The following is a 13,758-nucleotide window of genomic DNA, read 5'->3' as shown; positions in this document are numbered from 1 at the left end:
CACATGCTGAGATATAAAGTATTTTTTCTCATGGTTGATTGTTTTTTCACATATCTTGCAGAGAAGAATAGTACCGTCTGTCAAAAATGTGCTTTCACCAAATTCACACACGTAACCATGTAACTTACCACTTAATGGCACACTAAATTTCGCCATGATGACAACTACACGATCCTTTCCCTCCAAAGTTCAGAACTAAACTAAAGATAGAGAACTTGATTTTGGAATCCATGCAAAGGCCCTTGGGCATTAGTGCTGTTTCTTGTCAATAACCTCCTGGCACGGACGCTGGACGTGATGACGTAATTGTGCAGGTGTTCTGCAACAGGTATTCATCAGTCAATCATGCACAAGAAAATGTTAACGGAAAGGCAATATCCTAAATCAGCATGAAATACATTTTTTCTCACACTTTTCTTCTTCAGAAATGTTGAAACATACCTGAGTTCAATATTACTTTAATAAGGCGAAAATTATTCACATAATAAATGGAAGAAAAATAAATGCCAACAACATTTTTTGGGAGAAAAATAATTTATCCTACACATTTTTTTAAAAGAAATTGTTAAATTTCATTGAAAAGGGCAAAAAAGGCATTATAATTAAAAATAGGCAGTGGGGACCCACATAGGCAAAATGAAAAGACTTCTAAAACATTCGAAACAATATAAAAAACGTATATCCGGAAAAAGTTTATCAATATATGCAGTAGATAAAAAGAGGCATTTTGCCAAACTTCCGGGCTCTAGTTATCAGTATCAGTAAATTTTATCACGGTACTTTAGCAGTATCAGCCAAAATTTCATATCAGCCCATCCCTACTTGATCTTTCCTATCCTCCTACAGATACAGGCTATTCCATTTAGCTTGAGCTCTGACCTCCAGCTGCGCAGTGCGACGATGCGAGAGTTCCACTGAGATCAGAGTTGCTGACCGCCTTAAACAATTACCTATATCCATAATCTGACTTCAGAGCTTATTGGTAGGGGCATTCGGTACTTACTTCATTTTAAAAAGAGTGAGTTTGAGAAGCTGATAGTTCAAGGAAAAGAATGACAGAGGATTCTTTTTGTTGATGAAACACCCATTGATTAAGCCCCCTCGGTGAAAGAGGCATCCTCCCTCTCCTCCTCTTCCTCTCCTGGGGGAGGGGAACAGGGGGCAGATCGTGTTACCACAAGTAAGGTGATTGTTGACCTGTGTTGCTTAGGGTGTTTTATTCAACAGAAGCTGGGGTGAAAACTGGACTGGAAAGAATATTGGAAACAGCAAAGTGGTCAACAGTAGAGAAATTATCTTCACGTACATAAGTTTATGAAGAAAGAAGCTGACAGTGGTCTTGCGTTGAACGTGAAACAAGTACAAAAGCATGTTTCTCCAGCTACTGATGTGTCAGTAAGTACTTTGAAATGAAAATGATCACTACATAGTAACTGGGAAGGGATTACTAATGCCTAACAAACACGCAGAAGAAAGAAATTTAAAAGTGATGTGGACAAACTTGACACGTGTGTTATTCGAAGAATAATTGGTGAATTTCATTATCATGAAGGACAGCGGCTGCTTAGATTCGTAAGCATTTTTCTTTTATGAGATAACAGCGTATAGTCTTTGCCAGTTTCATGTCTAGTGCAATTGTAACTTAAATGAATTACAACACTGCTCCTACCAGTCACATGACATCTCTGCAGACAACAAACATTTCCTGCTTTGCGCATGCCAGAGCTCAGCCTAAACCGAATGCGCTGTACAAGACATGCACATGGATAGGTCCACCTTATCAATGTAAATCCCAACTGGAACAATGCTTGAGAGGTGTGTGGCACCTATGTCTTGGCAGCTGCTTGTAGCAGTGATTTATCCCCATACCACCCCAACCACCAAATAATCCTCAACTTCCTACAATTTTTTTTTTTTACAAAGGCCCAATTCATAGTCATTTTGGCTTGAAATTTACCCTTATTCACCATAAATTTTCATTTACACCTCCCAAATGGAAAATTCTGGATAAACACCTGGCTTGCAGTTCATCAATGTCTGCAAAAAGCATCCAAAAAGGGGTTTTCACGGTAAGTGCACGATTATGGTGATTTGGGACAGAGAGAGCACGATCTTAATCAATTGATTGGGAACAGTCAACACTATCAATAACAATGAGCATGTGGCGACCCTCCAACGATTGCTTTGCCCAATTCAGAATAAGCTTTCTTCATTTGAGTTTGTTTTTTAAGTTCACCATAAGAACAAAAAAACAAATCGGGACTGGACCTGCAGTTTAACATTGGATCCGAAGCACTGGATGTCGGAACTGGAACCCCTTGATTACAAGGTGGGCATTCATGGAAATGAATAAGAGGTCTTGCAGCATGACAATATGTATTCACGAGCTGGGAAACTAATGCCATCACAGACCCAGAAGGGGTTCCAGGTGGTGCCACAACCACTCTACTCACCTGATCTGGCACTTAGTGATTATCATCTGTTAAGGGCCATAAAAAAGGTGCAGATGCTTCTGATGTGTGGGTGTATTACACTTCCAAAACATGGAACCAGTGCAACCTGGAAAGGCTGCAATACTGGTAGAACATGTGAATTCAATTCCAGGGAGCAAAGGGGTACATCGAGAAGGTGGATCTATCTACTGACTTACAAGTGTCTTGTATCTGTAGCAAAAAAGAAAAAAATCAATAAAAAGCTACCGATAATTGAAATAAAAATATAAAATAACAACAACCCGTGAGAGCCAAGGCCTACCTATCAACTGCCGGCCTGAGGTGGGAGATCATTCAACCAGATATGGGGTGATGAGGTCAGCACGACGAACCCCCAGTCTTGCTCTAGGTTTCCATTACCAGGTTATGCTACTCATTCATAACTCCCCAAATTCGTCATGATGGTGGGTGCACACCCGTCCCATACACTGGCTGAAATCTCAGGAGAAATGTTCTTACATTTCCCCAAGAGTCTCGAACCTGCATGCATCCCATAGCCGGAGTCCAAATCATGAAATCTTAAGCCACGGTGCGGGACTGATAATAAAAATATTAGAGTTATTATGATACAAGCAACATTTTCAAAGTATTCACCTGTCCATAGACGTATGGTGTAAATTTCTTCATCATTTCACTGACAATCACTGGTTCGCATCCTGGTGCAATCAGCTTCTTTTGTTGCCAATAGACATTCATGCAGTGGCCCAGCATTTGAAGATCCTCTGCAAGAAAGGTGGAAGTAACGATAAGTGTGTTTCCTTCACATCACCATCTTCATATATTCCTTTGTCAGAACATGAATATCAGGGTATAATAGGGTATGTGCCCAAGGGCCTGCATGTCACAAGGTCTATGCTACAAATTTGCATGAAAAACAGTTCAAAAAAAATTCTTAATACAGCTTTTACATTTTACAATCAGAAAAGTAGCCTGTGAAAATACAAAAACAAAAAAGGATTTTTGACACAATTAAAAAGTGTTCAGGTCAGTGTTTCTCAAAATTTTCCTACTATCGTCTAAACACCAAGTTTAGCCTTAGGGGATCGTAGATAAGCTATGACAGCCTTTGGCCACTCGCTTGCTAAGCAATAGGAATGTTGTAAGAGAAAGGGGGTAGCTCTGAAGAGCTACGTCAACCTTAAAGCAGCAAGGGGGTTAGCCCTGTCAAGTAACAACACACGGACATCTATTTAAAAACACTACACATGACTGAACAGGCAGGGGGAGGAAAGACATAAGGAATGTTCGTTTACCTATACTTCTGCTGCAATCTCTTCTTCGCTGGTCCTCGTTTTGATGTGACCCTACTCTGTAATAAAATGGACGAGGGAGCTCTGGGCTCCAAACTCTGTACTTTCGCAGACCGATATTCTAAATGATAAACTTTAACTTCCCGATCATTTGTTCGCTCCTTCTAAACTTATGGCAACTATGGAGCTCTCTCGCGATAACTGGATTCAATGTAAACAAAGTTCTTTTGCAACTACTTCATCTGACGGAAAACGGAAGACAACTAACAAAGAGGTTTTCTCATGCGACCTATTTAAATGAAATTCGAACTATCGGCCATTGACAACGGCATTTCTGAGGAAAAACACTGATTTCCTGATTTTCATACTGTGTCGGCCTAATGCAATGTCAGTGGTTGTTTTCCAACGTCGCTGAAGGTCGCTGTCGTGATTAGCTTTTGAGAAGCTCTTTTTTAATGCTTCAGTGGGACCCTTTTTATAACATGATTAGCTTATTTATTTATGCTGCCCGGGTCCTAGGTTCGACTCACGCCTACGGCATGATACAGTATATTGTCAGTGAAATCAATGATTCCAGCTACAAGAATACCATATTTTTAGGTTATTTCGTTAGGACTAATGAATACTTGTTATATCTAATTAGGATTTACAAATATGCAAAATAAAATCATATTTGCTGCAAGCAAGAGAATCATATTTAATATTCCAAGACTTTTTTCAACACTAGTCATCTTCCCTAGCTTCTTGAGAATTTCTGGTCCATGAGAATATAGAAAAATTTGTGTGAATATTAAAAAATATATGAATTTTTCAAAACTTTGGTTTTGGTAGAAAGGAAAGAATCAAGGAAGGACTAACCCCTGCCCTGCCTTCCTTTGGAGCATGGGGCAGTTAACTGAAACCCCCAGTAATGACACTTGGTAATGAAAACCTTCATCCCCTTAAAGTCAGGAGGCTACGGTTTCACTACACCACTTCTTGCAGGGAAACTAATGTTTCTAAGGCAAATGCATGATCGAGATTAGCAATTCGTAAAGGTTAGAAATTAAAATCAAGCACAACATCTGTATGAACAGTAAACTTGTTTAAGTGCATTTACCATTTCTTAATGCTTCAGTTCCTTGCGATGCATTGGTCATGAGGTCCTGGAAACACTTCACAATTTCCTCGTCACGTGCATACCAGTTTCTCAGAACATTCTGTAAACAGAAGGCAAATACTTTGAAGCTACTCGTTATTATTGTAACAAAGTCACGGTAGCAGCAACAAAAATTATCAAGTAGGAAATATTTGAAACTATCTTCATGTTCACAAAAGTCACCCCAAATTGTGTGGAAAATTGCATACTTTTATGCTCATCAATGATCACTGAATGGATAGATATTTGTGGTAAATAAATTATCAATATTTTGATGAAAAAATTGACCACATTTTGGGTTAAAATTAGATATTCTAATTCTAATAGGACATTTATAACTTTCACCTATGTCAAAAAAGAGAAAGCAAATAACTAAAAGTTACTATACCAACAGGAGATATTTTTGTTTTAAAACATTGTTAAATTCATCCATCCTACATTTTGTTCAAAGATTACAAGTTGATCGGTAAAACCACATATTTACGGTGAATAAAAGATCAAGACTTCGGTACAAAAACTTTGCATATTTCGGTATCAAAAGTGGAATATAAAACGGCATTTATTTTGGTGTTAAAACAGTAAAAACCTAAATTTGATTTAAAAACTATACTTATTACACAAAATTAACATTTCACTTCTAATAGCACATTTATAAAGTTATCAGAGTACTGAGTTGATTTCTGTGTAAATGAGTCCATTTTTGCTTCTCAAGTATTTACATCAGAATTAATCAATTTCTGTGATTTGTATAACTCGCAAAATAATTCAGCCTTCAGAAAGTGTCGCGTCAAAAAATAAACACTAAATTTCATGTTTAAGAATTTTTTGCAGTTCATTTTGCATCATTTCGTGACAAAACATGGTAGCAAAATGCACCTCACACCTTCCAAAAACATGAAAAATTAACATTACAATGTGTTATTCCACATTTTGTGTATATATGCATGATTGTTAAGCAAGCACTAAAGCAAGCACTAAATTTTGTGTTTATGAGTTTATTTCACATTTTGCATCTGATTATGAATTTTGTGACACAATGACACAATATTGCAGGAATGTTGTTGAATTGATGTTTTAAGTCCACTTTATGCACAGTAAGGCTAATTGGGATTGGACCTACAGTTTAAAGTGGAATCCGAACCACCATGTGCCTCCACCGGGTATCGAACCCAGGACCCCTTGATTACAAGGCGAGGACGAATATTGCAGGAAAATGTACCTCAAGCCTTGCAGAAACTCCAGTGGATCTCACACTTTATGTTTGTCAAAAACGAAATACATGTGTCCCTATCAGAGAATTATGTAAAAATACACAAATCTTAGATCGATGACACTAACCTGCAGCAAATTCCTTGCCAGGCGAACCTTGCCCGTGTAGAGTAGAACAAGGCGAGAGTTTAATGCATCAAGGAACCTGGAGTTCAAAGGAATATGCTCCATGTCCACTGCCACTTGCTGGGAGGCAAAGGAGTACCCTCGGTTGACGCCCCCCATGATTCCTCCCACCTGGTCCTGCCAACCTCCCCCAGTGGTTAGCATCTGTTCTAAACACAGCACCTGCAGATAAAAATCTTTAAAAAAAAAACCTTCAACTCCAGGCGAATTAGTTTTCCAGTAGAATTAGGCTAAATTAATAGTTTTCAGTACATTTGGGCACAACTCTACATGAGATGCAGGTTAAAACTTTGTCACAGACTACATAATGGTAACAAACAACCTGCTACAGCTGAACTGAAAAGAAGATGGGGTGCGTTCCCAACCCTGCCCTGGGTGAGTCTACATTGAGGGTAAGAAACCCATGGCAAAAGACTGCCAAAATACTGGCACAATCCTGGATAAAATTTACATAGCAAATCTCGATAAAACTTTAGCCATTTATCACATAATATTTTAACCCGATATAATGGAAATTCATAAACTGAACCCATGGATAGATCAAATATTGATTGAATGATTGATTTTGATCAGCACATGAAATATTTTGCCCATTTTGCAATATTGGAATAAGATCCTTAACTAAAAAAAAATTAAGAAGAGGCCTCTAACAAGAAAATAAGATTCATATTAAAAATATTCCTTACTGAATTCATTCAATCATTACTTAGAAGACTAAAACTAACTGTTTCTGAGGACAAAATCTCATTACCTATCAAAATCTGAGGCTGTAACGGGACACTCAGCTCACACAAGGACAAACATAAGACAACACAACATCACCAAGGATTATCCTGGCTGTGGGTCCAGGCCTCATCGGCCTGCAACGTTACCAGGGTGTGCTATGTGGAAATGAGCTTGACTTTTGGGTATCTTACCAGAAGGTCACTCCCTATATGTAAGTATTTACATGTAGGTTTTATGCATATCAGTTATTCAGATACAACTTGACCTTCTTTTACGCATGAGCTAATATAGAATACAAATATCTAGTACACAAATTATTTGACAACTTACTGCATGAATTAGCGATCTCTTGTCGTATGTTACACCGGCTAAAGTCCACAATGCAGCGATGACAGCCCCTGCAAGAATGCTGCTTGTACCTAATCCAGAGCCTTGTGGCAGACGCGACCATGATTCAAGCTCTATGCCACTTCCGTAATGCTGCAAGCCAAACAAAACTGAAGTTAGTCAAAATGAAGAAGACTACACATCTTACATAGAGTTTTCTCTGTTGTACGAGGGTTGTTTCATAAGTAACGTAAATAACACATGCTGCCATCTGTTATTTTGCTCACTCTTTCAGTTCTGTGTGCTACTTAGTTTTTTGTTTGGTTGTTCAATATAGGACTGAGGATTTTCAAAAACATGGAGAGGATTTAGAAAAAAAAGGGGGGGAGTGGCTACCCAGATTAAAACCAAATCCTGTTCTTGTCAAAACTTCTTTTTTTCTTTAAATCTGTTCAACTCACTGGATGCTGAATTTAAATCTGGTTGAACCTACTGCAGTTTATGCCCATATGAGGTGTCAACATTAAACAAAACACTCACAAAATCATTTTAAATGATTGACGACTGAAACTGTTTACAAAATCTTACAGGAACATCTGGGAAGCAATGGGTGCAGCATTTGCTTATTGATCGATTCGCATTATTTTACTATGCATTTCTAACACTTTTGGCAGATCATCAAGATGAGGACGAGTGATGATACTGCCGGCTGAATACTATATTGTTGTATGTCCATCTGAAATGACTTTGCAGAAGATCTGATTAAAGTTTGACGTACATGTATTTTGAATATACTACAAGATTTGGGCAAACATTTTATTAATGTTGACAGTGGCGTCTCGTGGCCTCAAATTCGGCCGGGGCTTATTTTTTAAATAATTTAAAATATAATGACAATTCACATGATTACAAAAGAAACAGGTATTGTTGTGAAACATACCTTTCTACGAACGTTGACTCCTGTTCTTCTGCTCAGCAAATTTTGTTATTACTTTTTCGTTGAAGCCTTCTTTGTTTGAAAAGTATTCTATCTCTATTGTAAGCAAGTGCCAAGGCATTTGGTCTGTCTTGTCCCATTGCATTTCTTAAGCAGGTTTTAATACGCTTCAATGTGCTGAAACATCGTTCAGATTCAGCTGTTGCCACTGGAGTTATTAAAACTATGTTTGTCATTTTTACTGTTTCTGAAAAGGTACCCTCTAAATAATTTTAAATAAAAAAATGAATGCAATCTACTGATAGAGTTTACGTTTTTCAACTCTTCACTACAATAAAGAACACAAAGTTCCCTCTTTAGTTTTCTCTCTTCTATGAAGGGATAATAAATCTGGAAAGATGCCTCTATTTAAAGATTGTTCTCTTTCTTTATGTCCTCGTAGAGCAAGTTCATGTCGACCACAGAATTTTAAGCAATCGATAATTCTATTTAATAAATGCCTATTTTTCCGGACAAATTCATTGTGTCTTGTAATTGACAGCCTATGTCCTTCATCAATTTGTGTTCGAACATCAACCCTGCCAAACTCACTCAAACATAGCGAATGAAAGCCACCAAAACACTACAGAACAACACGCGAGATCGACGAGACGCAACGGAGCTAGCCCCAAATCAGCACTCAAATCCATTGCACTCTCCCCTCCTCTCTCTGCTAGCATGTGACCTTCACTGTAGCGTAGGTGGGTGTAGGCCACGCCTTCCTTTGTGACGTGCCCCGGAAAACGATAATTGACAACAATGCCGCTAGGAGCGCTGTCGTATCCATTGCAACAGACGATGAATTTACGTGGGTAAAAATCGCCTTTTAAAAGACTGTGTGATAGTTATGCGTTATGGTGATTGATAATTATGTGAATACGTCCGTTTTTCTTTAGGGGATAAGCCCCAGAAGCCCCAAGGGATGAGACGCCACTGAATGTTGATAATTCACAGCACCCGACACATACATGGCTTCGAAACATGATGCATTAACCTGTAAGGAACATGATAAGTTCATCAACCTAACTCCAATGAAAATTCGAGATACGACAAAACAGCATTCAGCCGGCAATATGATGAAATTTGTGAAGGGTTCACTCACAAATAACACTTGTGTCCAGGCTGGAATTCGAAACCAAATAGTGTACAGACTTTTAGACACAAGCCACATACAAAGTGTAAAATAATTCTTAAGAAAAATAGTGTACATATACCTCTAACAGTTGCTCTTCAAGTGGTAATCCATCCAATGAAAGAATTCCAGCACACAGAAGAGCCGTTTTGAGCAAAGCCCCCAGTGCCATAGGATTGCAATAGTCCTTCACATCTTCCAGTTTCTCAATGCGCACTTGCATTTGGTATTCACCGTCTCCTAACTTCAGTATGGCAACAGGCTCATTAATTCGTCTTGCACGGCAACCAATAGGTTTCTGTTTGTTTAAAAAAGGTAGATAGAAGTAGTTCTCTCTGAAAAGTGTGTAAAAATTATAATCTAAACTTATTACTGAAAGTTAGGAACTTTCATGATAACACTGAAAAAAACACTGTTGCCAGCAAGTGGCTATCAGGGGATAAAATAATTCACTAAATATTTTTTTTTCACAAGTCATGATATAATGTAAAATTTGTCTGTTACATGATTTATTTTGAAAAAATTGACATGTTTATGCACGCATATATTGCTAAACATATCACAAAAAAATTGAAAATTTTTGATGATTTACATTACATTTGTCACATACATGGCATATTTAATATTGTGTTATATTGATTATACAGGGTGTTTCGTAAGTTCGTTTACAATGCTTGGGAGGTGATTGTACGAGTGAAAATAAGGTGGAAAGTTCATGTAACGAAATTCCGGAAACTGCTTTGTTGCCGAGTTATTGATGTTTGAAAACGTGGGAAAATGATTTTCCGAATTGAATAATGGCAAAACGGGTGGAGAGAAGTCGCTTGGGTACGCTCTTGTCAAAAAATCACGCGGCAATGTTGTGCAATGTCGGCGCAAGGGATTCCCCAAAGGACGCGAACGAAGATGTTGACGGGAGTGGGGTGGGTGTGCGTTCTGCGTGAGCTGGTATCGACGAAAATTGGCATGTGTTGAATGGCACTAAAAAACAAAGAAAATTTCCTGAGCGAAGGGCACCATGACATAAAAACGAAAAAAAATGAACTGTCATAGGTTGCATACCCTGAAGGGCAGATGGGTGTCCGTGTGATCTGACGTTAAGTACCACATTTCCCGCTAGGGGCGCTAACAGTGTAGGTTTCCTCATGAAGGAGCGCACGTGTCTGTGCCATTCGTGCTTCAGGTGCTGTGCCAGCAGCAGGTTGTTAAACATTCACTGTTGAATGGAAAGTCGTGAGGTTCTTGGACAGTAGTGTTGGGCAAACATTTGACCTAACAGTGTTACGTGTTAATTCTTAGCCACAGCCCATCGTGTTCTGTTAAGTGTACTAGTGTTAACGACCATAAACACTTGTAGCCCGGTGTAAGGGATGGCTGCATACACATCCCAAGAGCTGGCGGACATGCATCTGATTTATGGGGAGGCTGGAGGTAATAGCCATGCTGCAAGGTGTCTGTATGGGGCACATTTTCCAAATAGGGTGTTACCATCGCACACCTTATTTCAAACTGTAGACACTCGACTTCGGGAAACAGGATCAGTGTTGCCACCTCGTCGAGAAGTTGGACGACCGCGAAGTGTGCGAACACTACGGTTTGTGGAAGATGTGCTAACTGCAGTGGTGGATCATCCAGGCACCAGTACACGCGCACTAGCCCACGAACGAAACACCTCCCATGTGAATGTGTGGCAAGTTCTGGCAGAAGACGGGATGCACCCGTACAAATTGAAGAAAGTGCAAGATCTTTTACCTCTGGACTTTGGCCCACGTGAGGACTTTTGCCAATGGTTTGTTCATCAAATTGAAACTATTCCCAATTTTCAGAATACTGTACTATGGACTGATGAGGCTATCTTCACGAAAACTGGTGTGTTCAATAGTAAAAACAGTTATGTGTGGGAACATGAAAATCCACATGCACTGCTAGTGGCACATCAGCAGCACAGATTTGCAGTGAATGTGTGGTGCGGGATACTGCATGACCATTTGATTGGACCGTACATTCTCCCTGTTCGCCTATGTGGACCCACTTATCAAGCATTTCTCAGTGAGGTTTTGCCTGAACTACTAGAGGACGTGCCCTTGGCACTGAGACAAAGACTGTGGTTTCAACATGACGGTGCACCCCCACATTTCGATCGGAATGTGCGCCATTTTCTCAATACCTTATTCCACAACCAGTGCATTGGCAGGGAAGGGCCTGTGCCATGGCCACCTTGATCGCCTGATATTATGCTCCTGGATTTCTTCCTCTGGGGAGAGACGAAACGCCTCGTTTATGAAACACCTGTCGTGTCAGCCGAGGACCTCGTTGCCCGTATCAATGTACCAGCAGCATCGATAGCGGAAACGCCGGGGTTGTATGGTCGCATTAGACAATCCTTGATTCGCCGTTGTCGCCTCTGGTTGGAAGTACATGGTGGACACTTTGAAAACCGTCTGTGATGAGGTTCCCTTCACATCTCCATTAAGCATACTGTGTGCCCTTCAGGGTATGCAACCTATGACAGTTCATTTTTTCGTTTTTACGTCATGGTGCCCTTCGCTCAGGAAATTTTCTTTGTTTTTTAGTGCCATTCAACACATGCCAATTTTCGTCGATACCAGCTCACGCAGAACGCACACACACCCCACTCCCGTCAACATCTTCGTTCGCGTCCTTTGGGGAATCCTTTGCGCCGACATTGCACAACATTGCCACGTGATTTTTTGACAAGAGTGTACCCAATTTCTTAGTGGACCGCCCAACACCGACGACTTCTCTCCACCCGTTTTGCCATTATTCACTTTGGAAAATCATTTTCCCACGTTTTCAAATGTCAATAACTCGGCAACAAAGCAGTTTCCGGAATTTCGTTACATGAACTTTCCACCTTATTTTCACTCGTACAATCACCTCCCAAGCGTTGTAAACGAACTTACGAAACACCCTGTATTTTTAAAGTCACAGGAATTGTTCTGAGTACTTGAAAATGTCTCCACTGACTGATTCAAATCTATTTCTAGTGTGAAAGTTTATTTCCTTCAAATGTATTTCTAGTGTGAAAGTTTATTTTTTTCAAATGTATTTCTAGTGTGAAAGTTTATTTCCTTCAAATCTATTTCTAGTGTGAAAGTTTATTTCCTTCAAATCTATTTCTAGTGTGAAAGTTTATTTCCTTCAAAGCTATTTCTAGTGTGAAAGTTTATTTCCTTCAAATCTATTTCTAGTGAGTTTATTTCCTTCAAATTTATTTCTAGTGTGAAAGTTTATTTCCTTCAAAGCTATTTCTAGTGTGAAAGTTTATTTCCTTTCACTTTTTGTCTTTCAGTTGACTTTTAAATTAAAAGATGCTTGTGATATAAGATTTAATCTTAAATCCTCTAGTCTCTTCTGTCATTTTTCATTGTCATTAATGAAACATGCAACATAGTTAAAGACAGCTTTAGACCAGCATGAAGCATAAAAATCAAAAGGAACTCGAAAGAAATAAGGTGAAAGAAATACAGATTTGACCGGAACTTGACCCTGGGATTCTGGCATACCATGCCATTGGTCTACCAACTGTGCTACTGAGCTAGAAGTGTCCTTTCACCTGCATAGAAAATGTCTCAGTGTAACAATGCAATGACCTCTGTAGCCTTTGAAACACTGGTGACTTTGCATGGAGCTGTACAGGTAGAAGTTAAGAGAAACTTACCTCTCCATCTACAAGTATAGCCACATTGACCACTGAACCACCTTGTTCGTAGCATATCGGAGGCGTGTCACTCCAACCTCCTTGGAGATCAACTCTCGCAGGACATCTAGCCGTCACCCACTTGCCGATTGCCGGAATGTTTTCTTTGATTACTTTAGTCCGAATCTGAGATCTTGCCGACATCACAGTCTGGCGAATAAGGATGTGCGCTGCTTTCTCGTAGTGCCTAGCTGCCCTCACCAGCCTGTCTCTTCGGGCCAACCAGTTCTGTCTTTCAGTCTTGAGGGCCACGACTCCTTCCACAAGGGAAACATTCTGCCCAAGTAAACAAAGTTATTGACGCACGGTTACTGTTTGTCTATCTATCATAGAACATAGCTGACTTAAATGGATAAGGTAAAAGGTAAAACGGTAAAGTTTTCTGTGTTCGTTCATGGCACATTTAGGGGATGTGGGATTAGGGCCCAACACATTCTAAATTCCAGCCATTCTGGAGGTGATGTGATCAGCGCCATGCTCCAGCCACATTTACCCCCCCCCCCCTCTTCAGGCTAGGTGAGCCCTAGAGCTGCTTTATGAGGGACAAGGCCAGAAAAATTACAATTACGACCGTACATCACCCACCTCAGGAAACGAACCA

At 39.7% G+C, this 13,758-nt stretch overlaps 1 protein-coding gene across 5 annotated transcripts in view; it reads right to left on the bottom strand.

Moving 5' to 3' along the window:
• LOC145987630 (L-fucose kinase-like) overlaps nucleotides 1-13,758 on the bottom strand; it is a 49,789-nt gene that overhangs the window by 11,010 nt on the left and 25,021 nt on the right. For all 5 annotated transcript variants that reach the window (XM_083122059.1, XM_083122057.1, XM_083122058.1 and 2 more), the window contains 6 exons: nucleotides 13,119-13,433; nucleotides 9,519-9,734; nucleotides 7,332-7,481; nucleotides 6,219-6,437; nucleotides 4,842-4,941; nucleotides 3,087-3,214 (listed from right to left, as the gene is read on the bottom strand). In XM_083122059.1, coding sequence (XP_082978185.1) covers nucleotides 3,087-3,214; nucleotides 4,842-4,941; nucleotides 6,219-6,437; nucleotides 7,332-7,481; nucleotides 9,519-9,734; nucleotides 13,119-13,433 — 1,128 coding nt within the window. The remainder of the gene's footprint in view (nucleotides 1-3,086; nucleotides 3,215-4,841; nucleotides 4,942-6,218; nucleotides 6,438-7,331; nucleotides 7,482-9,518; nucleotides 9,735-13,118; nucleotides 13,434-13,758) is intronic.

This window comes from Lepisma saccharinum, chromosome 5 (assembly GCF_977018435.1).
Source record: "Lepisma saccharinum chromosome 5, izLepSacc3.1, whole genome shotgun sequence".
Lineage (NCBI taxonomy): Eukaryota > Metazoa > Arthropoda > Insecta > Zygentoma > Lepismatidae > Lepisma > Lepisma saccharinum.
This window is presented reverse-complemented; position numbering and strand designations above follow the sequence as displayed.